The sequence below is a fragment of the Ixodes scapularis genome, unplaced genomic scaffold (genome assembly GCF_016920785.2).
Source record: "Ixodes scapularis isolate PalLabHiFi unplaced genomic scaffold, ASM1692078v2 PGA_scaffold9__187_contigs__length_104089568, whole genome shotgun sequence".
NCBI classification, from domain to species: Eukaryota; Metazoa; Arthropoda; class Arachnida; order Ixodida; family Ixodidae; genus Ixodes; species Ixodes scapularis.
In genome coordinates this window covers 84,214,121-84,241,839 of record NW_024609884.1, presented here as the reverse complement: position 1 = coordinate 84,241,839, position 27,719 = coordinate 84,214,121, and the positions used below count along the sequence as shown (strand labels likewise).

General features: G+C 45.6%; 1 protein-coding gene across 2 annotated transcripts; it reads right to left on the bottom strand.

The window, feature by feature from the left end:
• Positions 1 to 216: 216 nt before the first annotated feature.
• LOC8042898 (lupus La protein) lies at positions 217 to 27,428 on the bottom strand. Of its 2 annotated transcripts, XM_042287487.1 has the most exons (12): positions 27,313 to 27,428; positions 26,068 to 26,165; positions 13,253 to 13,322; positions 11,714 to 11,754; positions 11,489 to 11,650; positions 11,317 to 11,427; positions 8,770 to 8,870; positions 6,126 to 6,173; positions 6,010 to 6,067; positions 4,403 to 4,528; positions 3,704 to 3,926; positions 217 to 751 (listed from the first exon to the last, which is right to left on the bottom strand). In XM_042287487.1, the coding sequence occupies exons 2-12, from the start codon at positions 26,143 to 26,145 to the stop codon at positions 630 to 632; spliced, it is 1,140 nt and encodes a 379-aa protein (XP_042143421.1). In that variant the 5' UTR covers positions 26,146 to 26,165; positions 27,313 to 27,428; the 3' UTR covers positions 217 to 629. The 2 variants fall into 2 exon arrangements, with proteins under 2 accessions (XP_042143421.1, XP_029847502.1); XM_029991642.3 differs by lacking the exon at positions 27,313 to 27,428 and having other exon boundaries at positions 26,068 to 26,399.
• Between the last annotated feature and the right edge of the window lie 291 nt (positions 27,429 to 27,719).

Sequence of the window (27,719 nt, the reverse complement as noted above, 5' to 3'; positions counted from 1 at the left end):
GTTCAAAGGTGATTTCTTCCGAATTATACATTCTTTCATAGATTTTCCTCTGAATTGTGTGCTTATGGATGCATGGAAAGACAGACGCACAATCTTGTGGTCTGGTGACCCTATAAATGCTATCGCATTTAAAAAACGTAGTTGCGGGCCTCGATCCTTGTCGGCAGACAAAGTGCCCAGTGTACCAGAGCCACTGGAATCCAATATACACTTCAACACAGCATAATTTAGCCAGTTTATTTTTACCGACACAAAGTTGATACTTTCAACGCACCACCCTGCTGCAACTAAACAGAAAAAAATTTTTTTGCAGCATTACAATTACTTGTATCATTGTGCATTTCTCTGGAATCCACAGTGCTTTCACATAAGCAACATATGGTTTAATAGCCAGGTAGGCCAAACACTGATCTCGGCTACTGAGGCAATCGCATCTTCGGCTGGGGGCATCTTCACTGCTAAGGTGGAGACAGATTGCAGCCGAGGTTCACAATGAAATCGGCCAACAATTAGACAGTCCTGAGCATCACTCGAAGGACACTGTGCAGGATTCAATGAAAATAAATGTATTATTCTTTGACAAATGCTGAATGAAATCAAAGAATGGTTGACAATGGGCGGAGGGGTGCCTAGTCTGCGGCTTCTTCTGTCTTGGCCTTCTTGGCGGGTGTGTCGCCGGCTGGTTTGTCTGCCGCACCTCGCTTGGCTTCGTTCTTGTCCTGACCCCTACCCCTTCTGCCGCCTTGTCTCCCTGCAAATGGCCGCAATACCAGCTAAAAGACAAGTTGGCACCCAAACAATTCAACCAATTGGATCTGTCTAACAACAACCCCTTTCACGATACACACAAAAATTCAAACATCTAAAACAATTTGAAGTACCAAAATATAATGCACCCCTCTGTCAATTACCAGAGTATAAATTTATCGCAAAGTGCAGCTCATTGTATGAGGGGCACTTAAAAACTATCCACAAAGGGCAGCTTAGTTTTAGTACTAACTTGGAGAAAAACTAAACTTCCAGTTCAACCGCTCAAGAGGTTAACCGGAAACGCCAAATCTTTAAGAGGTCAATGAGAAACGGCAATTTTGGGCACTTTGCCAGCAGGAAACTTGCTCCCTTCCAGTCAAATAACTCTGCACCAGATTTGCAAAATTCGCCTAAAACCAAATTTTTCTTTTTGCTGAAAGTTAAAGATTTAATTGCCGCAGAAAACATTTTTGGGGATAGAACTGGGTGCCTTCCAAACAGCTCCAGAGTAAATAAATTACCTAAGATTTGGGGAATAACAGTGAAACGGGTATGGTGAATTAAAACCTGCAAGATAAAATATCATTGTTTCCATCAGAGTTGTCCGTCGAGCACACAATCTGACGAAAATTCCTTTCTATTGCCCAACTTTTTTGTACATGCGCATTCTTGCACATTGCAACACTGTTAGCGTGAACGTGACATCGGTGCATTTTTGCATTTTACTTGTAAATAGTATTAGCGAGCACGAAACGTTATCGCTTACATTATAGAAATACATGAGCTCTTTCCGTAGCAATAATAACTTGGGTGACATCCCTTGGCTTCAAAGAGAAAAACTGGAAAAACCGGCGATCACTTGTTCGCGCTAACAGTGTCGCGCTCTGTACATCGTTTGTGTTGTGATCGCTCATGCCGGCTGTAGTGATCGGCTACAAAAAGGAGCAACAGTCGGAAACCAATTCCTCCAAATGTTGATGGCAGCTGGTGTTTGAGGAATCTGTTTGTCTGTCGAAAGAATGGATATGCTGGGATTGCCAAAAATCTGGAGCGCAAAGGTTTCTGCGACGGAGATTACATCCATAACCATATTTGTAGAGTCCTGTCTTCTTAAAGGGGTTTCTTGACATCACTGATGTTGCAGCTTGACAAACTATCTTTTTTCAATACGGCAGCGAGCGTGCTTGGTAACGGTGACACCCTGTTCTCTCGGTGATTTTCTGCTTTTCACCTACCCGGGTTTAAGCTGCAAAGTTGTCCCGCTATCCGCTTTTCTCCGTGGTAGTTTCTGCGCAATAATATGAGAGTCCAACGATCGTGTCGCCGCTTAAGTTCAATATGCCTCCCCTTGGTCGCTTGGTAAAGTGGAAGCGGATAGGCCTATAATGAGCACGAAGACTACGATCTCAATATGGTCAGCACCGATGGTTTTTTGTCACAATTTGCTGCCAGCTCATGCTACGTTGCCAAGTCGTAGCGATACGAGTGTTTTGTGGTGGTTTCTATGGGGCGGCATTAAAATGCTGGAGTCGTCGTGGTACGCTCTGCGAGATGGTAGTCATGCCACTGCCATGCCACTGCCATGCTGCCTCACCGGACTCCGTCTGCTTCTCTGCTGGCCTTAACACTTTGAAGGTCCTCACTGTATATGTCTGTTGGGAAAGAGGTGGGAGGAGCTTCCCCTGAACTCTTAACCTGTCACAGACTATAGTAATTATCGCTAGGGTTTCCAATATTTACCGAAAAACATTGATAAATACATGTTTGTAACAAATCGGTGGGGGGAAACGACACTATTAAACGCCCCACTGATCAGCCATACACACACTCGAACACACATAATGCAACCCCAGATATAGCCAAGGTAGGTGGCAAAAATATTTCTTGCACGATTGTGTCCTTAGTGATTGAATGTGTCACCCCAAGACATGCTATGTGAATATGTTCTTATCTGCCTTAAAAGAAAGAAGAAATTAGGAAAAAATTTGTTTTCTTGCTCAATGTCACAATATGAATTTTTCTATCTGCAGACAAAACCGAAATTGTACCCCTGTGGATGATGATGATGATGATAGCATTTGTACCCAACTAGCGTACGCTCAGAGTTCACTAGACACTCAGAGCGCACACTATACTCTGCTTCACCTTATGATGTACCGCAGGAAAGGCTACAAGCGCGAGCTCCTTGCTCTAGTGCACATTTCGGCGGCACAAGCTCTCGTGCGTTAAGAGTAGTTCCCAACTCTATGAGCTCGTGCTTCTAGCCTTGTCTGTGGTACAACATAAGGTGAAACGGAGTATAGTTGGGTACAAAAGCTATCATCATCATTACACAGGGGTACAATTTCGGTTTCCCCCGCAGTTTGAAAAATTTGTATTGTAACAAATATTGGGGGAAATTTTTTTTTTTTTTTTTAGATTTTATTTTGAGATATGCCTGTTCTAATTAAAAGGAAAGGAAAAAGTTATTTTTCATAGGTTTAGTGTCAATTAGAGACGGACAAATTTACAAAGTGTCAATGCTCTAGCAGGGGTGGCCGAAGCACAGCTCGCGAGCAACTCTTCGCGCAATCAAGTGCGGCTTGCGGCTCTCTGATAAGCGTGCCCCCCCTTCCCCTTTTGTGTTTAAGAAAAGCTCGGTCTTGGCAGCCTTATACTACACTACATACATACAGCTGGATTGCTTTTACCCAAAACCAGGAGTTGTATGCCAACAAAGTGGCACCGATCCAAATATAGAGGAACAGTTGGAGGTAACGAGAACCGAAATCAAATGAATGCCAGTCCTTTTACGCGCACCGACATACATCACAAATTTGAAAGACTACAATATAAAGGGACAACACCGAGTGATGTTCCACGTGTCTTTCGAATTTAATTGAGCAGCCTTTAAGACGTGCATCGGCAATCCCTCGGACAATGAGCCCCCCCGAAGGCACACCGAAGGGCTCACCTCCCCGGCCCCTCTGGCCCTGTGCCCCGCGCTGTCCTCCCTTGGTCCGGCCCTTCTTCTCCCTCTTGGCCGCAGTCAGCTTCTTCCAGTACTCTGCTTCCTCGTCCCCTTCGAGCACGCTCGTCGTCACCCGGGTGCCGTCGATGGTCAGGGGCTCCTCCAGGGCCCCCAGCTGGCCCAGCACCGCCTGGGCCGAGCCCTCCTCCGCAAAGCGCACCACCGCCTGCACACGGCACCGGGTGAGGCCCCCGTGCACCGTTCCTCCACTACGGTGCCTAAAACGAGTCTCCAACCAGTGCGCTAGGCGTCCCATTCTGCCCGTGCATCCAAAGTGTTCCCAAAGCGGCAACAAATGACCTCACAAAAGCTGAAGTGTCATGCCTTCGGATGTCGGGATCCTGGCGGTTGGCACTAGAAGTACCGGCAAAAAGCACGAGCCAATGTGAGTGTCGCCGTTGCCACGGCATCCCAACTCCCGACTGCCCGAACTTCCTCAGACTGCCTAGCTGCAGTGTGATCTGCGGTGAAGTGGGCCGCTGCCACATCCACCGCCGTCGCTGCGACACCGTCAAAATGGCCGGCGACGGCGTGACGCTCGTACAATGTCGTTGGGCCCAAATCGGGGAGGCTACTTTCTTGGATGCGATCAACGCACCGGCTGGAGACTCGTTCCCAGGCACCGTACCTTGACGCACGTACCTCTGTCCGACCCCGGGCGTAGTCCACGAAGGCCACCTCGGCGTACGGTGCCAGGGCCTGCTTGATGCTCTCCCAGCTGGTGCCCTCGCCCAGGTCTCCGAGCCGCAGCAGGCACCCCAGGACTATCTGCAGAATCGTCCCGCCGGGCTCGTACCAGGGCATGGCTTTTCGAACCGCGCTCGCGGGGTAAAGGACGTACTCGGGCTTCGCATCACAAAGCGAGCGAGGCTACGAGCAACGCCCCAAAGACTTTCCGGGGAAGGGGTCTGGGGTTCAAACCTTACATCTTGCGCTCCGGAGGCTGGAACGCGACGTCGATGCCACCGAGGTGGACGTGCTCCCAGGGTGCTCGCCAAAATACCCGAGGAGCCGCACCGCCCCAAACACCAAATACCCTATGGCCGCAACGGCACCAACGAAGTCGCTTCAAACGCAATGATGCCGAGAGGGTGGAAGGATTTCTCGGCCGTCACTCGAGGAATATGTATATCGCTGGCTGCCCATATACCGGGTGTTTCAGCTAAGACTTTCAAAAATCGCTAAAAGTAGGGAGGTTGAGAAAAAAAATTAACTCTTTCTGGGAACAAACTGCCAGTCACAGTGGACGTCAGGAATTGCAACAAAACATTCTAATTAGCTAAATAATAAACAAAAATTACTAAACTTTTCGAACAGTGAAGATAAACACAATTTAAATTTGAAACCTGCTGAGCACCATCGAAAACAACTAAATCGACCCATTTTAGAAAGATATTAGGCAGGTGCAACATTTTATGACATTCCAAAGAAATATTTGTGCTTCTAGGTTTCAGTTTCCTATTAGAGTGCATCCTTGCACCAGTCCTGCCCCCATGTGGCTGAGGCACAAAACTATCACCTCACCTCGCTTGTAGGATGGAAGTGAGGCGCACATGCGTTGAGCACCTCAGCCACTGGGGGGCAGGGCCGCTGGCACAAACATGCACTCAAACAGGATACCAAAACCTAGAAACTCAACCAGATTGTTTTTTTGTTTTTTTTTTAATTGCCATAAAATGCTGTACCTGCCTTATATCTTTTTAAACTGAGTTGGTTTAGTGGTTTTCAATGATGCTTAGCAGGTTTCTAATTCAAACCATATCTTTATCCTCACCAATCGAAAAGTGGATTAGTAAATTTGTGGTAATTATTTAGCTAATTAGTATGTTTTTGCAATACCCGATATCTGCCATGGCTGCAAGTTTCTCCCAGGAAAGTGTTTCTTTTTTTTTTTTCTCAACCACCCTATTTCTAGAGATTTTTAGTCTTTGCTGAAACACCCTGTATAGTGAGCTGCTTAAACTTTTTTTTTTTTTTTTTTCAGATTGCTCATTTGTTTTATTACGGCCCCCTGAAAAACACGTCCGCGACATTCTACGTCAACAATTTGAAACATCCATCAATATTGGTGCAATTCTCTGCAGTGCAGGCACATGCTGAAAAATGGAGCACCCCCCCATACTCCACAAACCAACTTCTCCAACTCTGGGCACTTTGGATTGAATTCCCCTACAATTTTCTCCAGTTTCCCAGACCTCACTGGTAGAACCCCCCCTCCCCCCCTTCCAAAGGGCTCGGTCTCGACCCACCTCCGTCTCCTCCTCCTGTGCAGCTTCCTCTTGTTTCTGTTGCTTCTGCGCTTTCTCCCTGCAAAATTAGAGCTCAGTAAGTCGACTGCTCGAGACCCCAAAAGGGAGACACTTACGCCGCCCGAGCCTCCCTCGCCTTCTTCTTCTCCTGTTGATGGTCTTTCCTGAAAAGCATACGTGATTAGCAGACAGTTTGCCAACATGCCTTCGCCTATATGGTAGCAGGGGATCTACCAAACTACTTCTGTCAAATCGCACGATATTTCCAGGTTTTCTTCGACCACCACAATTAAATTCCATGACAATTACAAAACAGAAAAATCTGGTAACTGCTGCTAAGTACGACATGTAAAGACCTACCAAAATTACAAAGAGCGAAGTTGGATGCCGTGGCTTCAGCCAAGTTCCAGTCATAACAAAGGGCTGTTGTAATGTGTCAGGATTATCTGTTGCTTATGGCGGGCAGTGCTGCTGTGGAAATGGACTTCTATGTCAATAAAGAGTGCCTTGAGTGCCGGCACTTTGTACGGCAAGCACTATTTGGATAACTTGGCACAAGCCTAATTCAACTTGCTTTTTCAATTATGTGCTCGCATATTTTCACTTTGACACTACAACTGTAGGAAACATGAAAACGAGTATACATCACATACGAGGATAGTCTAGAGTGCCGACAGCCAGACGGCACAATGGCTGTTCCCGTTAAAGGGACACTGACAGGGTATTTATGCTCGCCGAGGTTTTTAGTTGTACGTGACATATGAGAGCTCTACTACCCAGAACAGAATTTGCGGCTCGAAAATCGGTTTCTTTCCGCCCGAAAACCGCCGATCAAGAACTGGCCGGTTCGAGTCTCGCTCACTCTCTTTTTCGCGGTCACGGGCCATTTTCTAAGGTATCGATGCGACCACCAAATTTAATCAAAGTCGTGGGTCACTGAAGGCACACACTCAATATTAAAAATAGAAACAAATATGAAACCCATTTTTTGTGGCTTCTAAAAAGCTGTAAATACGTTGATTGAAAAAAAAGTTCCACAGACAACCGGAAGCATTCTGTGCGTTCGTCGTTTCGCGTATCGTGGGACTCGCGGGGACGGCGATGGCAGCGGACGACGGGCGTGGGACCTCTATTTCAGAACTGTCGTTCGTTTTACCGGCGAATTCTGTCTACCGTTAAAAGAGAAATTTGGGACTGATCAAAAGAATCGGTATTCATCCCGTACGACACGCCCGGCCACCAAGCCTATTTGCACGAAGACGTCGCCGAGCCGTCGCTCCCTTCTCGGGGCTGAAGACATCGCTCGTGCAAACGTCAAGCACGACGTGTCTACTTCGAGTTGAATATGCACGCGTGCGATTTCTTTACTATGTGCGAATGTCCCCAAAGCGTGGTGCTTCCCGACTTCGACCCGGGAGTGCTTTTGCTAGAGAAAAATCGACAGCAAACTTTCCAACTTCTAGTTTACCGGCTGAACTATTACTAGGGAAAGAGATCCACCAAAAAATAGATGCCCCAGTAGCTCAGTGGCAAAGACGTCCGGTTCACACACGGTAGGACCGGGTTCGATCCCCCGTGAAACTTTATTATTTTTTTTTTCAAACATTTTCTGATGTTTACATACCTTTTTCTTTTTTTTTTTTTTTTACAATCATCACTGAAGAAACAAACAAAAAAATAACAAACAAATGTTGTGGACGATACTTCGCTGAATTAAATGGTATGGGATTTCCGTTTTGACACCTGCGAACCCAATGTAATCACTTTCCACAAAATGCAAGGAGCATATAAATCAGGTAGCGTCCGCTTTCCGAGGTGCCCGTATCTGTTCTACAGGAATTGCAGCCAGCCATTGGTCCCGATCCCGTTGATCTTTCGGAAACTCTGTCACACAATGCCACTTTTTTTCGGATGCAGGACATCTGAGCCAGCTCTTCACGCAACATCTTGGGTGTATTCTTTTCGGAGCCGATCATGGAAATTCACCACGGGCACTCACTACTCATCTCCAACTCTTCAATGTACAAAACAACTCATCTTGAGTACAGAACAACGAGCGGAACAAACATAACTGCAAAAGAATCGCACGCCGCATGTCGTGTCGTCTGCTACGGAGAGGAGAGAAAAAAAAAACGCACGGTCGGGTGTAGCCACGTGACTTCCGCCACTCACTCTCTTCTCTCCACTTCTCCGACCTCCGTCGGGTTTCGGTTTCGGTTTCGAGCAGTTGCGTCTTTTGGCTTTATTAAAAAAATACGCTACTCTGTGGCAAAATATTAATTGGGTAGTCCCCCGACACCATAATGAAGCGCCTGGCAAAAAATGAAAAAAAAATTTTGGGGGGTGTCAGTGTCCCTTTAAGCGGGTGGTGTATGGCACCGCCCACCCGCGCCATTGCACCATCTAGCGCTATAGCACGCTACGACGTCCAACTCGCTTGTGCATCGCTGCGTCACTTTTATTGGTCATTTTTCCCAATTTAGCCAACTTTATGACTGTTTTCCTAACAACTCCCTGACAATTTCCAGTTTGTAGATTGATTATGCAGTGCCGCTCAAGATACATGGACTGCTACAATTTCCTCTATTTCCACCCGCACACTAGCCTAAGCTTTTCGCCAAGACTGCAGTTGTTAAACAAGTGGGTTGTGAGCAGAGCTTTGATAGTTTATGCAGAGTTCCCGAGCCCACCCCTGTTTGTAGCGAAGAAGTTAAACGTGGCATAACCCGAGAGCACCGCATGGTGTCGAAGGTCACTCACTTGAAGCACCGCGTCAGCTCCACTTCGTTGTACTTGAGTCCCTCCTGACTAACAAAGCTCTTTGCGTCTTCCTCCTTCTCGAACGTGGCGAACACCGAGCCCTGCACAGACCATCCTTTCTTTCTTTTCAAAGGCCTCAATGACTCACCACCTGCCCTACGGCTCTGTGCAGTTGGGCTGTAGGGCAGTATCTGGACAACAGTATCAAACAGCCGCCCTCGGAGCCGTTCATGCTGGGAGGGCTGCGCAATCATTCAAAGGTGCTGGAAGTTTTTTTGGATGGCTGATTATGCTCAACGTCACCTCAACAAATTCAAGCGCTGTGTGAAGTAGCTCTTACAAAATATAAATAAAACAAAAAAAATATTTAACATTTAAATTATGTGTTTTAATAAAAACTCAAATGATCTAAAGTACACATACAAGTACCTTAATTTACCACATAGAGGAGGAAGTAAGTAATGCTGTGAGAAAAGCTGAACTTTCTTTACTGCCATTCTCAAGTTAAAACAAGTATAGGGATGTCGCAAAATACCCGAGTTTCACTTCTCCAAAGTTTGAAGAAAGAGCTTTGAAGGTATGAGTTTTAGTGCTTTTAAAGTTCTTGGAGCTTGAAGTTTTATTTCTTCATTATCTAACTTTAAGAAAGCAGTTTGGCAATTTTGAATCCCCCACAAGTTTTTTCGGAGGACCACATAAAAAGACACAAGGGCAGCCGCGGAACACACTGTGGCAGGATACCGTATGTTCAAGAGTGACAAAATGCATGATGTCTTGGTATGTGCAGTTGAGGCTTCCTTTTGAGTGAAAGCAACAGCGGAGGTGTCATTTTGTTTCTCCAAGACATACCTTGCTGCTGCTACCCTTTTATTCTGTTTTCATCTTACTTTCCTTTGTCAAAAAAAAAAAAAAAAAAAATGCAGCTCATCCTAACAATGTTTAAAGACTGTTAGCTCGCCTGGATGCATGAAGGGATTAAGAATGGTGCTGTAGTTTGAGTGGTAGCGTGCGCTACCTAGCATGCAAAAGCTCGACTAGGCTAGACTTGGCTTGGCTAAAGGGCGCGACACCCTAACAGTTCCCATAATGCCCTGGAGCATACACCGATGGCACTAACGTTTCCAGAGAGGTCCATTGTCTTAATTCCAAATGAGTTGCATACAATGCAGAATTTAAACATTTTACTAAAAACATTACACAAAAATGTCTTTGCCATAAAATGGGTGTTTTGATAGCTCTGAAAATGAGGAGGATCTAAGTGCAACCAGTGGTGCAACAGCACTCTGCTCGCTTCAGTCTCAATATTACCTTCCATGTTTGACATCCGTACCAATGCCTTTTGGTACTGCTAGTACCTATCATGAGAACGGTGGAACAGGCACTGAAATGCACGCTCTACCAGTGGCGTAGCCAGGGGGAGAGGCTTATAAAGCTTCATTCCCCCCTCCCCGAAATCCAGCCGACCCTCTATTATGCAAATGCATTTTGAAACGCACTCCCTCCTCCGCACCCGAAGTCATGGACATCCCAGTCACCTCAGCACCTCAGTCTCCCCTCTCCCCTCCCTCCCCCCCCCCTCCCCTCCCTTCCCTTTCCTGCCCCCTCCCCCCCCCCCCCCCCAAAAAAAAAATTCCTGGCTATGCCACTGCACTTTACCTCCTTATCAACCTTAGCCTAAATGAATGCTGCTAAATCTGATGCTGGCAAGCAACAACAATACTCACGCATCTACTATCGCTGGAGCGAAGCAACAATTCATGCATAACTGGAGAAGGGCTGAACATTTCACTTATAATGAGAGTCTTCGATGGTGTTATTGAGGTTTCTTTCCAGTAGAACGGGCTCTTCGGATGATGTGGGTAAAAGGACAGGGAGATACTCGACACAGCTTATTGCAGTGGTTCTCAAATGTGGGTCAGCAGGCCCTTTGGGGTCCCTGAAGGCCTTCTTGAGGGACCCAAAGTCCTTCGACCATCAGTCAAACCAAGCAATAAAGCTTTATTATTATTATTTTTTTTTATTGATGCTGGTTGTCTTACAAATAGACCAAACCAGGTACGCTGGGCGAGTAAGGTCATTCTCAGTTCAAGAACTTCAAAGTTGTTTTTTTAGTTTTCTTCATTTACCCCTTTGTCATTGTAATCATACAATACTCCCCCCAACCCCTGGTGATTGGGGTCCTCCATCACTTCCGCCGATCCGGAAGGGGACCCGAAAACATCAGCGGTTGAGAACCAGTGACTGTCGGATGAGGCAGCAGCATGCATTTAGGCTGTTACCTCACTCATGGTAAATTAAATTTAGGAGAGCAAATTAAGTTTAGATCAACACAGCTCGATCGAAAGAGGTGCGTCCATTTCACTCCATAGCCTACACCATTTCCGAAGTAGTTTACACAAAGCGCACGTTACTCGTCGCACTCTCTGCCTTAAGTTAAAAATCTCCCGGCGACTTTCTACCCCAACACCTTCCGGATGCCCCTCAGCGACCACCGAAACCAGAGTGTTGACAGGCTGCCCGGGACGACAGTGTAAACAAGCAACGCACCTTGAACTTGCGGGAAGAGGGGAGGCGCCGCATGAAGACGTTGAGGCAGCGGCCGAACTGGCCAAAGAACTCCAGCAAATCGTCCATGGTGGCCGTGACCGGGAAGCCCTTCTGCAGAGCGGACCCTGTGAGAACTCCAGCCGCGGCAGAGTCGCCAGGAGAGCGGACTTACCGCATACACCGTCAGCTCATCCAGCTTCTGCTGCCGCTCCGTGGTGCTCTCGGGGAGGGGCTTGTCCGGGCTGCGACGTACTTTCTTTCCGTCGTCGCTGACCTCGAGCAGGGAGGACTGGCGCACGGCATCTGCGACTTTGCTCTCTTCTTCAGTCAGGCTCTGGAACGAACCAGACAGCGTGTCGGCGGCAGGCCCGTCGGATTGGACGAATTAGAGTCCTACCTTGAGCCGATTGAAGGTCAGCAATGTCTCGATGGGGACCCCTTCGCAAAGTGCGTCAAGGAAATTTGAGGGAAAAATTAATACGGAAGATAATCAGGTTGCAGGGCAAAAGAGTGGCTTCAAGAACTTACGGGAACCAATTTCAAGGGGCCGTGCAACAATAAACTTACTTTCGCTAAATACTGCTCAGAATAAATCCTTGACAGTGGTCGACAAAGCATTAATTAGTTTTTACATCAAAGCACTAGCAGTCGCTTAAGAAAAACAAGTAGCATTCACCCCTTCAACTCGCAGCCAGAACAGCCGGCCTCGTGAGCTCTAAGCAGCCTACGTTCGTGATGCACACGTACAATGGTTGGCAACGCGCAAGGCACATGCCATGCTTCAGATACTGTTGGAGTTCAGTTCTTCCCGTCACTGCAGTGATTGGACACAAGGCCCTTTCCGAATGCCTGCCAAGGCATTGGTTTTAACCGAGACCAAGTCGAGTGCTCACGCGGTGCTTGTGGCCCAATCCACAGGTTGTGCTTGACTGTCACTGGGGGGTGCTTCCCGCAACTACATCAGCATCGTGATGTTAACGATCATATTTCCAAGTTTTGCAAAGAGACTGAAAAAAACGGTTTCCTGCCATCCTTTAAATTACACTGCCACAATGGAACTCCTGCCTCAGTGGTAGTGTTCCATGCAAATATACAGTGTCCCTGAAAAAAAAAAAAAAGTACAAGGTTTTTTTCACCACCAAAATAAACAATGCATAGCCAAATGCTCAGGCTCCGCCCGAACGTAGCGCGAGCAGTCCGGCCCAAATGTAAAGTTTGCCGTTATCCAATTCAAAAGCTACAGACAATTTTCAAAAATTTTCTACGGGAAAAATAGAGCTTATGCCTGGTAGCCGACGCCATTCATCCTCGTGTATTTCTGGCCTTCGGGTCAACCATCATTTAGTCATTAAAAATTTCTGAAAATTGCTTACAACTTTTTAATCAGATAACAGCAAACCCTGAAACTTTCGCATCTCGTTCGCTAGCGCCACACTCGGGCGGAGACTGTATGTTCAACGATGTAGCTTACTTTTGCGGTGAAACAAATCCTGTATATCTTTTTAACAGACATCCTGTTCTTGGGTCACACTAGCGTATGTGTACCTGTGTAAAATGCATAACATTCAGACCTATTATCATTGCCCAGGCCCTTTAAACATCTGCGAGAGAAAAACACCAACACCTTTGTTCCTTTTTCAATTATTTCTTGGCTCAGCAGAGCTGCAGCAGGTGCCACAGAAAAGTAAACAATTAGCCCATGCCATGAAGGCCTGCGACACTGCAGCTAATAATCACTGACTAATGTCATACGAGGTGATGCTCTTGGGATTATTGTGTCCTTAATGAAACAAGCGTATTCCACGTAGCTCGCCGAGTAGAGCAGTATGCAAAGTGAAGCAGATGTCCCCCATTCCCAGTCCACAAATGACCACAAATCAAAATGCAATAGAATAAAATGAAGCCCGCTTCTAGGGTTCCATCTGGTTAAGGATACAGCCTTCATCAAGCTTGACTTTCTCTCGTAGAAACTTGTCACGGGGCAGGTTGAAGTCGCCGAAGTAATACTGCAACAGGAAGAAAAAGTAAGATGTTTGCCAAGAGTGCCTGAATTAAAATCACAGTCCATGGAACTATTAGACATCAACACGCATGCTCCTGTCCTGTGTTACCGCATAAATGACTCCGCTTAATAATCGTCTGCCACTTCCAAGATCATGCTCGATGCAATTTCCTTTAAAGACACGTCTTCAGTGATGCGATTGACCCGAGTCATTTTGTAGCACCTTTTGGAGCACACACACACTCCAGTTTTATTCATACTACTGTGAATATTATGTTAAGATTTGTGTGTTGGCCTATCCAACTAAAAAACATGCAAGCTTTGCCTTCACACTTCCGTGCAACGGCAGGTTTGATTTCTTTAAACACAGAACTAGCTGTTTAGTTGCACACAGAAGCACTAGGCATGGCAACAAGATGCTGATTGGTGAAGGACAGCATGGACTGCTGTGAATGGTCATTTTAGGTACAAAATAAAATGCAAACCAAGTAGTATATTGCACTAAAATAATATTAGAATAATCTTGAGCACACAAATTGATGTGCCATTCAAGTTCTAAACGTTGTAATAAAACAAAAATTCTTAACTGAGATTTAAAAAAAAAACTGCCTTTGTGAATAAATTATGAAAATTTACAACATTTTGTCTGTAGAACCTCACAATAACAGATACAGACATGTGAACGATAAGTATGCCTTCTTAAAAAAATGCAGCCTAAGTTGCTCAAGTTATTTGCAAGCTTCCTTCTACTGCTTCACCTAATTTAGTTCTAGTTTACCCTACTGACAGTACCTTGAACAGAAAAAATATATATAAAGGTGACAACTAAACAATGAAGTTCAAATAAAGATCAACCTATAGAGCAGTTCATACAAAATTTCTTGCGAGTATCCTCGCTAAATCACGAATTTGAAAAAGATATCGCTAGAATACCGCAGTCTATAATAAAGAATAGCCACAGTATAATTCAGAAATTTCACTACAACTAAGAGCTCTTACATTAATACTTAAAAATTCCTTCTTTTAACATACCCGACGCTTGTGTGTTTAAAAAAGGGCAACTCCGCTCGATTTCGAAGATTTCAGGATGATGAGTGATTTCGCAATAAAAAGCCCTAGTAAAAGACGTTGTTTGCTTCGAGAAAAATGGTATATATATATATATTGTTACATTTCATTTTAAACGAGAGCAGAAATCAAAAACCAAAACTTCGGCTCCGTCCGGCAACATTGGCCTCAGGCTGCCAAGAATATGGCTACCATGTGGTATGAGATGTCACGTGATTTTCTACGCAACAACAGGTGGGATTTGGGCGGGCATGTTCCAGACGCAAGTGTCATCTGCACTGCACTCTTCACCACGTTTTGGTGTCTACAACATTCAACGACAACTGCACTGCTGCTGCGTGTGGCTGTGCACGTAGTGTCCGTAGTGTGAACGAAACTCCGAGACAATAATCACGGGACCACGGCGAGACAGCTCCCGAGAAGCGCGCTGCGGAGGCGCGTCACACCAATCACGAGGACACCGCTGAGCGCCAAAAAGAGGAAACGTTGCTGACGTCACCCGTTACGCTTACCCAGAGAAGTAAAAACAAGCAAAAAGGGGCAATGGTGATGACGTTTAGCTCAATGTTGGCTGCTTTCACGCCGTAGTTGGTTCTGCCTCAATTTGCCCGCTAGAGTTAGCCGATTCTGGCAACTTGGAGAGTTGCAAAGTTTGTAGGACCGTTTAAGAAACGTTTAGACAGAACTAGGTCGTAATATTTGATGTGTGGTCTTCCTAGGTGATACTGAAGAAGACTGTATTGTTTTCTCAAAAACAAAAATGAAGCGGGGTTTCCCTTTAACCCATTCACAACCAAAGCCAGCGAATTGCCGGGCGTGCCGTCGGGCCATATTGCCAAAGCCGGCGATTCGCCGGTCTGCATGAATTTCTGTTTTAAAGAGTCATTCATAGATGGCGCGCTAATGTAGACTCAGGACAGAGTAGTTAGATACATTGCTAACAGATGGCGAGGGTCGTTCTGTTCGCTGTGTTTGTTTGAGCTTGTTTTTTGTGTGTCGTCTTTCCTGCCCGATCACTGCCTGCTTGGAGAAGATGGCAGCGTCCAGTGTACGGTGTGGCCTTTCTGACAGGACGTCTGGTGAGGATAGTGAGTTTTCGGAGCCTTCTGTCGGCGATGGGAGCGATTCCGACAGCAGTTTTGAGCCCGAATCACGACAAGAGCTCACTGGTTGTGCGATGCCTAAGCGACAGAGGATGGAGTGCTTCGAAATATTTCATACGAGGAAGAATCTTTGAAGGCCTATTGATTTAAAGACTTGAACAAACCACTTAAGCGTGTAAATGAACATGTTTTCTCGTTTTCCGCACAGGGTTTTACTGTAAAAGCTTATTATACAAGCAAAGCTAGTGTGGCCCAGTTTTAAAGGAAAAACATGTGGTACAGACGGCTTGGCAGCGTGCGACGCGCGCGGTACCAAATGGGTTAAAGGGACACTAACAACCCCCTAAATTTTTTAATTGTTTGCCAGGCAATTTTTAATGGTGTCCGAAGACTACCCAATCAATATTTTGCTACAGCTTCACATATATCTTTAATAAAGTCCAAATACGCAACTGCTCGAAACCGAAACTGGGGAGGAAGAAGAAAAATGGAGGAGAAAGTTACCAGATGTCACGTGGCTGTGCAACTTTTTTTTTTTTTTTTTCCATTAACGTATTGCAGCTTTTTTTGAGGCCACAAAAAGTGGGTATATTTGTTGTATATTTTTAGTATTGAGTGTGTGACGTCGATGACCTTAGAAAACAACACGCCACCATGGAGGAGAGAATGAGCGAGACTCTTATTAGACAACCATCCTGTTTCCTGCAAGATTAGTTATTGATTAGTAACTAAAATTTCAATATTTCATAAACTAAGCTCTTTTTTTTAAAGAAAAAACAGAAAATTAATGTTGTCCAATAACAAGCACCCCCCCCCCCCAAAAAAAAAAACACAAAAAAACACACATATACCGTAGGACCCAATAAAAGTTATGGTCCGCATATGCAAAAACACAGTTTATGTTATCTGGCAATGTGAAAAGGAAGACAAAAGTTTGCATTTGCAATCGATTGCTGGACTGAACTCGCAGCAGAAAAGATGCAGTGTGAATTGTGCTTTCTTCAGAGACCCCTGTGACACTATGGTAATGGTCTGGTGGACAGTGATGCGTCAACGTATTTCTAACCAATATCGTGCCAGATTCCGGCAGGCAATATTATCCATGTGTATATGCACCAGGAGCAGCCAATGCAATGAGCAAAAACCTACACACATGTGCTGTCTACTGTCACGTAAATACACGTCGGCAGCACATAAATTGGGGTGGCGTTAATGGCACAAATTTGACAGCACATAACAGTTGGCGATACGTCCCTGTTCAATAGACAAATCTACAACGACGGAGCCAGGGTAACGCAGCAGCGGAGTTCGGAAAAATACCGCTGAGGGCACCTCGAACCGCTACAACAGGGTCCAAGAAGCAACCACTGCATATTGTGGCGTTTTGGTCCTTGAAAGCGAGGGTAGTGTGCAACGAAACCGATGGCGGTGGGCGGCGGAGCCAGACAGGTCAATTACCATTGGTGCGTGCTTCTGTTCGCGTGTTTGTGATTATGAGACACTCGGGTGGTTGCACTCACGCATGGGAATGCCCGGGCGATACCGCGTTGTAAAATGGTGGGGTAATGCTAGACTTATATCTTGCTATTTTACTTTTGATTTCGCAGTTGTTACGTCGTTTCTGAGGCAAAAAAAAATGTGCTAGAAGCTGCTGTGCATGACGTTGCAACTGCGAAATCAAATATAATGTGAATTAGTCAAGGAAGACAGTCAACACTTTGTTTCTGCTGTTTGCCCACGTTGTTTCCGAGGGACCACGTGGTTTACGTTTGTTCCGACCAAGCTTGATGAATGTAAGTTTCAGTGATGATCAGGGTGATTCTCTTTGAATATTCAATTAAGCTATCAGAATTGAACATCTTGTGCCAACTTCAGGAAGGTAGCAAGGCGGCCAACAGTGATGTAGTGTAGATTATTAACTCGCATGCCACAGGTGAATAACCTCGATGGATATTTTGAAAACAAAGCTAACAGATAGGCGAGCCGACGACAAAAGGTGGACAAACACACATGTGACACTTTAGAGAGAAACTTGAAACGTGTGTGTTTGTCCCCATGTCTGTTCGTCTCCTGTCATAATTATGGATCTTTTTATTTTGTTACGTCAGTATCTTCGAGAAGTATGCTGTAATTTGGAGTACAATACATATCCATGCTGAATGTTGTATATATTTACTTCACAAGTTTCCTTTGGGCTATTTTTTTGTTCTGTGTTGCAATATGTGATATGTAAATATATCCTTATTGTGCTGTTTTGTGTTCGTGAAGAAATAAAATAGGGAGTGTCTACATCCACGCGCGGGGATGTAGCCAAGTCGGGAGGAGATAGGGCTCCATCCACACACTACGTCACTTCCTGCGTGGACGGAGGCAATTCTCCTCCCGTCTTCTCTCCATCCACGCAGGAATCAACCTACGGTCTTGCCTCCCATTGTTTTGCCATGTGCTTGGTGGCCATTGCTCCTTGCATTCTTGCCATGCGTGGACTGTGCCTGGTCTTCCGCAAGCAAATTTGACTTTCTCTGAAGCTTTTCTTTTTTCTTGTTGTCTCCGTCAAGGAGTTTGGCCCTTTGTGTACTAGCACAGTCGCGCTTCTGACATGCCTCGAGTTTTGGTTGCCAAGGATTTGATGGTGAAATATTTGTCCCAGTATTTCCCATCGAATAATTGGGTGGCTGTCGAAGTGCGGGCATTTAGTGGCATTAGGATCGAGGCTTTGTTTTCCAAAATGTCTGACGCCCTGCTCAATTTTGATGTTGTCATTTTGCACGTAGGCACAAACAACACCAGCGTTTGTGCCAGTGCGTACATTGACAAGTACCGTCATCTGGCCGCTCAGATCTTGGAACGCAATCTGACAATGCAGATCGCCTTCCGTCCTTCCGAGGCGGGAGAAAAAATTCTCTTCGTTGAAGTGTCAGCATAGTCAGAGTGCCGAGATCCAGGCGTTGAATGTTCGGCACAGAGACGTGACCTGGCTCCTGGAGGAGTTCTGCCGCAAGAAGGGTTTCGTGTTCATCGGTGATCTCATGGACGAGGGGCATCTGTGCATCGGCTACTGTTGTCATGGAAATAACTGTCTCTGGAATCTTCCACCCAGTTTCATCGACTGAATGCTCTCAGAATGTTTGTTATTACTCGGACTAATGCATGTTTTCCCTTCTCCCACAATCTTTGAGAGATTGTAAGTGTGCGCACAAGTCAAAAACATACGGAGCGGTGGGCTCGCACTTGTCCCCTTTGATGCACATAAGCTTACACTAAAACGCCTCGAACCAAGACAACCACACACGCGACGAAGCCTCACCACCTAACCTCAGCAGCGATGCACACATGGGCAAAGGCCCCGGAGGCCACACCCGCACCGAGCCACCCAAGCCCGCACCACATTGCTGCGCGCAACACGCACGGATGGCACGCATGCCACCCACACGTGTGTGTGACTCCTGGACAAAATAACTATAAAGATATCTATATCTACTATTTTTACGACGCATGATATTTGCAATTAGTCTTAGAAAACAGTACAAAATTGATAAATTGACTAAAAATTTGTAAGGTCACGTGACATATTAACTTTAATACAACAATAAATCTAACCCTTTTATTTTTATATCCTATATTTACTCATAAGAAAGCATAATATGTACATAAAACAGTCACTCACGTGACCTTTTGCATGGATGGAGCCTTATCTCCTCCCGACTTGGCTACGTCCCCACGCGTGGATGTAGCCTCAGCCAATAAAATATGAACAAAAGTCATCTGAATGATTTTGCTTTCACTTCTTTGTACGAGAAATTTAAAAGCTGACAAAAGGGGAAAACAGAGGGGGCGACGGGGGAACTGATGATTTGAAATGCTTATTTACATGAAAAATGGATACACTCCGTATCTCTCGACTTAAAGGGATGCTGAACCGAAATCTGGATTTCACAAAGCACGGCGGCAAAAGCGTGCAACAAGATGCTACAAACATCACATCACTCATACAACGATATATCGAACAAATGACCGTATTAAAAAAAAAAAAGGAGGCGCATTTGACAGATATGTTCATGTCTTGTTTCTCTGAGAAGGAGAGGGAATGGCCTCGCATCTTCTTTGCCTCGCCGCCTTGAGGGGGCGAAACGAAGAGAGGAGAAAACGAGATATCTTGACATCACGCGCCTCGTCGGCTTCGTTCAATCGCAACCTTTTTCCCCAAAAATTTGGCCGTCGATTCGAGATATCGCCTTACGAGTAGTGTTGTAGGGACAGTAGCGTCCCGCCTACAGCTCCTGCATTGTTTTCTGAAATCCAAATTCCGGTTCACCATCGCTTTAAGCCATCTGGAGGGGAAGGCAGGGAAAAGGGGAGGGAAATGGAATGGGTGGAAAGATGGGAGACTATGGTCTGTTGAAACTCAAGAAGGTAGGGCGAGGGAAAGGAAGACCGGGGAGGAGGAAGCAGACGGAATGCTGGAGAGAGGAGGAGGTCTCCCCTCTCCTCTCCCGTGTTCCGTCTGCTTCCTCCTCCTTGGCCTTCCTTTCCCTTGCCCTACTTCTTGAGTTTCAACGGACTATAGATATCATGAGTTAGATTGGCCTCTGCCACGCAAGAAAGCAGAGAATCCAGGATCTGCTCGCAGTGGTCGGGAGGTATAGTGGGGTGGGGGCTCGTCCACTCCATGTAGCTTTGAGGGCGGCACTGCAGGGACACGGTTAGGGTCATTAGCTGTCCCGAATTTTGCAGGACTGTCCAAACTTTTCGTAAAGCGTCCCAAGTCCTTCATCGTCCCTGACGGGACAGTTATATGTCCCGGATTTGGTTCAGACCGTCCAGTTAGAAATTTTATATGTCATCCAACACACGCCCAACAACGAGTCACGCTGTGAAACACGAAGAGCATGAATCGCACAAAGCAATGCTATAGTGGCTACGAGAGGCTTTAGCCACTTCAGCATGCAAGCCACGGCAAGCTGAAAATCGGGGCGACACTGGTGCCGTGGTGAGCAGCGCCTGTTATCACCATCATTTGTATAAACCCGTTGTGTCTCCCTTGCGCTGCACTTATTGCATGTTTTCACCGTTGCTACGATAGAAAGGTTGGAAATTGTGCTCTTGAGCTTTTCTTGTGTGAACAGTTTACGCCGGAGTTTACGCCCCTGTTGAGACTCTATTCTTGGCTATGAACAGTTTGTGAGAAGACAAAAGAAATCGCATGCGTGTCGAACTTGTCCAGGCAGAGACAACTTTTACGAGTGTTGCGAGCAGCGTTTAGTCAAGAGAAGTAAAGGCTTCCAGAGGCCACAGCAATAAAGGAACGACGGATTTATCTGGAAGTGAAACTGTAAGATGCTGCAATAAAGAAGGAACTCATACTGCTAACTCCTTATGTTAGTGTATACACAGCCCCCAGCCCCAGCCTCCTCCCCGTCCAGACTTCCTTTATTCAAGGGCTGGTAACCCTAGACACGGCACCAAGGAGCAGATTTCGAATAAGGAATTTTGAGCAGTCCCAGATCAAGTGGGTGCCTGTGCCGGCACTCAAAATAGTGTGCACAGTGGACTAGAGCCGGTGTTTCCTGGGGAGAGGGGTTTGTGGAATTTAGCTAACTAAGCAGGAGTGACGGATGGTTGTGTTTGTAACCTGCAAAGGCAGGCCCGTTCACATCTGGAGCACCCAAAGGTGAGGAGTAAGTCATCGCAGGGCAGCAATGCAGCCAGGCGAGTCTTTCGGGACGTCCTGGCTTCCCGTCCGAGTTCTTCTGGGTCCGGTGGATGGAATTGTTAGTTGGGACGGAAGGGTGAACGGGGCCTTGTGAGGGTGTCGATGCGTATAGTAAATCCCTCGCGGCCGCGTCAGCCTTCTCGTTTCGTGGCATATCGCCATGGCCAAGGATTTATGTGAATTTGACCTGATTTCCATGGGCCAAAAGGGTCTTAGCGAGAGCCTTGATTTCATGAACGACGCGATTGACCAGTCGCAATTGGTAGGCGTGGAAGCCAGCGAAGACCGCTGGCTTCCACGCCCACAAACTCCGCCACCTTGCGCAAGCTTTCGATTGGATGTTTACACATGTCCTCCTAACAAAGCAGTAGGAAAGTGAGCGATTGCAACTGGTCAATCACTCACATTCCCATATCCCCTCCTTGGAGTCGGTAAAAACGGGGGCTTCTTTGCCGCGATAATTTATATTAGAATTTAATGCATCGCAGATGGTCAAGGGCCCTGCAGTCTTGGGGCTGGGAGTCAGGGGCATCATTTGGTTCTTTCAGGGTGTCTAGCAAATTATTATTTTAAATTCCCAGACTTTTTAAGGTTTCCCGACATTTTTAGGTGAAATTCCCTGACCGCTGTAGAGGCGGCTAAATATATAGACCTTTCATTTTAGTAGTTGCCTCACCGGTGGATAGAGGGCGCTGATGCACTCGGCGCCATTAGGTTGCTTCGATTTGGTTGGTTTCGGTTTCAACGTGCATGCGGCTATGTTGGTATTTAGCGTGGTTTTTGCTTGATTTTGTGATACAATTAATTTAATTGAAGCACACAACCAATGAAACTGGTATGAGTCACTTCGAGGACTACTAGGTGTTTTTTAGCCCAAAGTGTGGGCTTTTTTTACCAACTGCTTTGATGTATCTGATTATGGTCGGCTGCGAAGCGCCTGACTGATGTACAGGGAGGATTACCAGCGTCTACGGCCGTGCCCGATAACACTAGTTTCCAGAAAAGACAACTAATGAAGAGACTAACACGTGAATGTAACCAAGCATGTCGACAGCTTGATTAGCCATGTGCTGAATCGGGGCAGAACAGATGAACCCGCCAGTTTACTACTCACTGTTTGGTTTTCGTGGACACCCAACCTTTAGTGAACCTCGCAGACAAAAAAAGTATCATGAAATGACGCAGACCATTTATATAAACAAATAGTATCGTCTCGGCCTCTTTTTTTTTTTATTTTTTAGTACAGTACTTGAGCATATTTTGACAGGCCGAGTAGGAAATTTCTTAAATTATCAACCGTGCTAAAGTACTTATAAGCAGCATTTCGCGATATTGGCCCTAGGAAGTAAATTATTTTTATATGAACATTTGTTTACTCAAGATATGATAAAGGTGAGAGACCTGTCAAATTAAATCTGGCATTAAAAGGTGCAGGAGAAATACCTTGGAAATTTTGGCTGAATACTAGCGCTGTGCACTACTTCACGGACCTGTGTAAGCAAATATTTATTTGTTTGAACAGATTCGGTTTGTAAATTTCGGCGTCGCCAGCCACTAAAAGTAAACCTTTATTTGCCATCGACAATTCTGGACTAGGGTGATTGTTATGCAAACGGCTTTTTTTCGGCGTCAAATATTGCAGACCCCAGATACCGGCAAAAAATAAAACTACGTACGCAAAAAAAAAAAAAGTGTTTTCATTATTGCGCATGCGCAGAGCCCAAACCGTGTCTTGGATAATAGAAACAATGTTATTTCTTTGTGTACGCTATTCTGAAACTTGCTACTGTTAAGCTGTCTGTGGTAGTTTCTTACGCGAGAAGTTCCAGCTATAATAATAATAATAATAATAATAATATTTATTTTGGTTCAGGAGAACCGCGGTGCCGCAGAAAGGCAAGTAGCCCATACCAGGAAGGCCTGCGGCGCCACATCTAAGGACGATGGGATGATATTGTGTACAGATGACAGATGTGTTAAAATAGATTAAGTGGACTGAACTGGTTATCTAAAGATAACCAATAAATCACTTAAATGACCGTCGAAATAGGAATGAGCACGGTGTACTATTTCTTAAACTTCATAGTTAAACCGGCCAACCGAATGTTTACAACGCCAAAAAAAAAAAAAAAGATTGAGAACTGCATACACACATAGGTGTGATATTATGAAGGAACAAATTGCCCGATGTATACATATCATTATTCCTAGCCTCAGATAAAATGCAAGTTAAATGCTCGTTGTCTATCTCCTCCGCGAGTTTCCCCACATAATCAAAAGAAACTGTTTTCGATATATTACGAATACAAAGGACGATACTTTCAGGATATACAGATAGTCTTCTTGTGCTGACTATTCTTGACGCCTTCGGAAATATATGTGCTTCTTATTGTGAATGTTGCGCCGCTATTAGTAAACAGACCTCAGACCTTTGAACCCTCGTGATGTCTTAGTCGTCAAGTAGAAATATCGGACTGCAGTTTCCGAAGTAAGGGAAGAAAGCACAGTGAAACGCAACAAGCCGCGGAGGGGAGAGTGGAGCAACAAGTTGAAGCAACCTAATGGGTGCCGCGTCACGTGATTCCAAGATGACGGCGCCCATGCGACGGAGGATGAATTGGTCTATAAGACCATTAAAACATAAGGCATTGAGCATCAAGCAGTGTGAGGATCATTCCGCATGGGCTGAATCCAACTTGCATTTTCCGAAATATTCGGACTTTTTCAGTCTGGATTAAATGAGCGCTTTCTTGCCGCCGACATCGTCAGTGAGGCCACTTCTGCCAGATGCACACTTTTGGATACTTTTGCTTAAGGCTTGGATTGGATTGGCGTCTGTGGCTTCCCCATTTGTCACTAAATCTAGTAGTACAGTGTGTTCTAGTAGCTCTAACTGAATCTAGCCTATTGTCGCACCCTCAATCCAATTCAATCCAAGGTTTGGACTGAATTTGTCGGCTGTTCCCTTTGCATCGGGTAGCACACTCTACATTGGATGAGCAGAGCCCACGCTCCGTTCTAAGCAGAATTTGTCGCAAATTTTTCTGTCCCGAAGTCCTCAATACTTTGCTCAGGGTAGTCTATGGCATTTCCGGCTCATTTTCCCCGACTGGGTTCGCTTTTTGACAATATCCCTGACAATTCCCCGATTTTTCCCAGTAATTAAACTTTCCCTGACAATTTCCGGTTTTCCCGGTCGCTAGACACCCTGTCTCTGTTCAATCTTCTCTAAGTGAATCAAATGCAATGGCACTGACCCTGAAGGGCTCAGTGTGGCCTCTGTGTACAGGATGAGATTTTGGGGATCCTCCTCCAAGGAAGCCAAGTCTTGAGGTGTATTTTTGCTGCGCATTGTCGACGTTGAGGGTGGTCTTAGCTCTGAATTTTTAAGGTGGGTTTGAAAATTTTAACGGGGGTGTCCTCCCACAGCAGAGGCGAATGTGCTGCTTAACACTACTAGTGCCATATAGGAACAGTAACAACTGATGGGTACTCCACAACTCACTTTCCCCTTTTATTCAGGTTCGAATGTTGCACCTCCTCTCCCATTAGGAAGTTTTTGTAAATATCTTTTTGAATACTTCGCTACGCTCCCCACAACAAAGACGCCGCGCTAATGCACAAGTGCGCCGCTGGCCTCAACTGCAGAGTTCCCGGATCTCGTAGCGGGTTGCGGAGAATGTTGCGAGAGAGCGGAAACTATCTACGAAAGCTACCTATGTATTTATCCTCCTCTCCAGCGCCTGGGAGTGTGTTTCAATGGCCAACGCATTATATTATTTTGTATTTCTTGTCACAGGAAAATTCTTATATTTTACCAGCGACCTGTATGTGTTTGTTATGTATTTTTATTTCATCCTGTAAGAACCCTGTGTGGGTTGACAGTATTAATAAATGAAATGAATGAAATGCTACAGCATTGCAATCCTGATGCAGTTTTACACCTTGAAGCTGAATGGTATTTAGACGACAAAAATGCCGGCACCACACAGATAGCTTTGGTATTTCTGTAAACACATAGGCTCAGTCAGAAAAACAAGCGGCTGCTGTCACATGACTTTAGCCAACCAATCAAAAACCATGGCAACATTTTTTTTTTTTTTTTTTTTTTAAGGCTACTTTTTTTAGGATTGTGTCCGTCCGCACAGAAATGTCGACACAACACTCGGGTTGTCGCCGTCACTCAGAGATGGCGGTAGTAGTCCAGAGTTGTGTTTGCTGGTTGTCTGCTTGCCGCCGTCGCTCATAGATCGCGGCAGACTTTCGAGCCTTTTCACTCTGGCTTGCCGACTTGCGGCCGGCCAATACTTCATTCCCAACGTAGTACAGCCCTTCGCGGGTCTTCTTTCTTCACCAGAATGGAAAGGCTGGAAGTTTTTTCCCTGACTTTTTTTGACAGCTATTACTTTCGAGAAGCGAAATCATTGCACACGCCGCAGAAAGTTTAAGCACTGGTTCTAAATACAATATGCAAGGTTCAATAAAATAATAATAATAATAATAAAATAAAAATCCGCCTTAGTGCACGCGGGTAGTTCCTTTACCAGCAACACAGCAATCCATTAAAAACGAAAGTGAACATTTCGCTGTCCAAAAACTCTACGCGATCCCCCAAAGAAACTCAACCGCACCTAACCAAACTAGGAAAAAAAAATTTTTTTTTTCGACGCGTTTTATTATCCAACCGTCATGTCAACCACGTCGCGACACCGCCGGCAGCACCAGGTTGGGCGCCACCGCTGCGGCCAGACCTCGTTGCACGTCATTTGCTGACTCAAATGTACGTTAGCCAGTCTCGCGTAAAACTAATAGCGGAGAGCGCAGGAGCTCTGAAGTGAACGTAAGCTGCATAAATGTCGGCTTACCTCAATCTGCTTGATGATCTTCGCGTCGAGGGGTGAGACGCTGCTGGAAACGTCCTGTTGCTCGTCTTCATTTGTCATTGTCAACGTTCAGACTTTGTCTAGCGCACAAATGAGAATTAACGATGTGGATATGAGAATATTTCGAATTAGCGTTTCGCAATTAACTTATAATGTAGGCAGACAGTACAGACTAGCGCAAAACCCCCGGGTACAACCACGTGCATCAAGCAAGCGACAAATTCGCCGAAGCCACTGGACTGGTCAAAGCCAACGAACTCGAAGCCAACGTTGGTCAAAGTCAAAGCCGTCAAAGCAAAGAGGACGAGCATGAACGGGTGGATAGCAGTTGCAAAGCCTTTGGCAGTTGTATGAATGATAACTTGCGTCACCTAGCCTGATGTTTTTTGTGAAAAATATTTTAAACTTGCCTTGAATTTTGCGCCACTTTCCCAATTCAAAAACAGTTTTGGTTTTAACTTTAAACAGTTATTGTATGAATAATAATATTACAATGGAATTAAACGTTTCGGCTTTGGTTTTTCGTTTTTGTCGTTTAATATAACCCGCGAGGAGGCTTTACGGCGTATTTGAAAATTGGCGGAACCCAGGGGCCCTAAACTCGCCAGACACAAAATTGGAGCCGAAAGGCCGAAAGCTCGCGGAGCGCGCCCATTGGACGCTGGCGACAAAAGCGCGAAGTCATCGTCGTGATAGTCCAATCGGTGCGCTCCGTGAATTTCGGCCCCAACTTTGTGCTTGACGAGTTGAGAGCCTCAACAGTAGCGTGATACGGTTATGACGTTGACATTTTTTGGCAGTTTCTCTGAAAAATAAAGGTAAAATCCTTTGACTACAGCCCCGAGACTGGGATGAGAAGAAACAGAGAAACACAAAGTCTCAAAACTTTCTGTTTCTCCGTCCCTTCTCGTCCCAGTCTCGGGGTTTTTTGGTCAAATGTTTAACCAACACAAACTCGTTTGAGTCCTGACCTTTTGTTCAGTAAAATCATCGTTTTCTTTTCATTTTGTCTGCGTGTTTTTTTTTTTTTTTTTTGTTTGCAAACCATAAGTGTTTCCGAAGCCTCTAAACCAATCTTATTTGCATTGTTTGTATACTGAAGCAGTGATACGCGAGAACGGAGCAAGTTGTCTGCTTCTTGCGCGCGAGCAGCTTGCTCAGTGGCTCAGTTACGAAAACTGCTCATAGACGCTGCATGCACGGGCAGTAACCCCACTCCTCACTCACCACGACTCGCCTCCCGTCGTTCGACTCGCCGGATGGCCTCTATGGTAACTACATTGTATTCTATGGAGTACGTACGTTTCGAAGCACAGCGTCTAGATGGCGTTCCAACTCTGCTCTATAAAACACACAGTTAGGAAATGAAAATCTAGACTGCGTTTCAAACAATGGGAGGCGGACTGAAGTGAGTGAGGGGGGGGGGGGGGGGGGGTACCCCCTTCCGCGGGAGTTCCACAACCACAGATCAGTGTCCACAACTGAGCAGGAGTTGCGGTGACATCAGACTGATGCCGAGCTCTGATTGGCTTCGATTGAAAGGATAGTGGGTAAACCTCGATGCTAGATACCTTGAGGTCTACCCACTGTTCTGTTCAATTAGTAACAAGAGCTCGGCGTTCTGACATACTCGC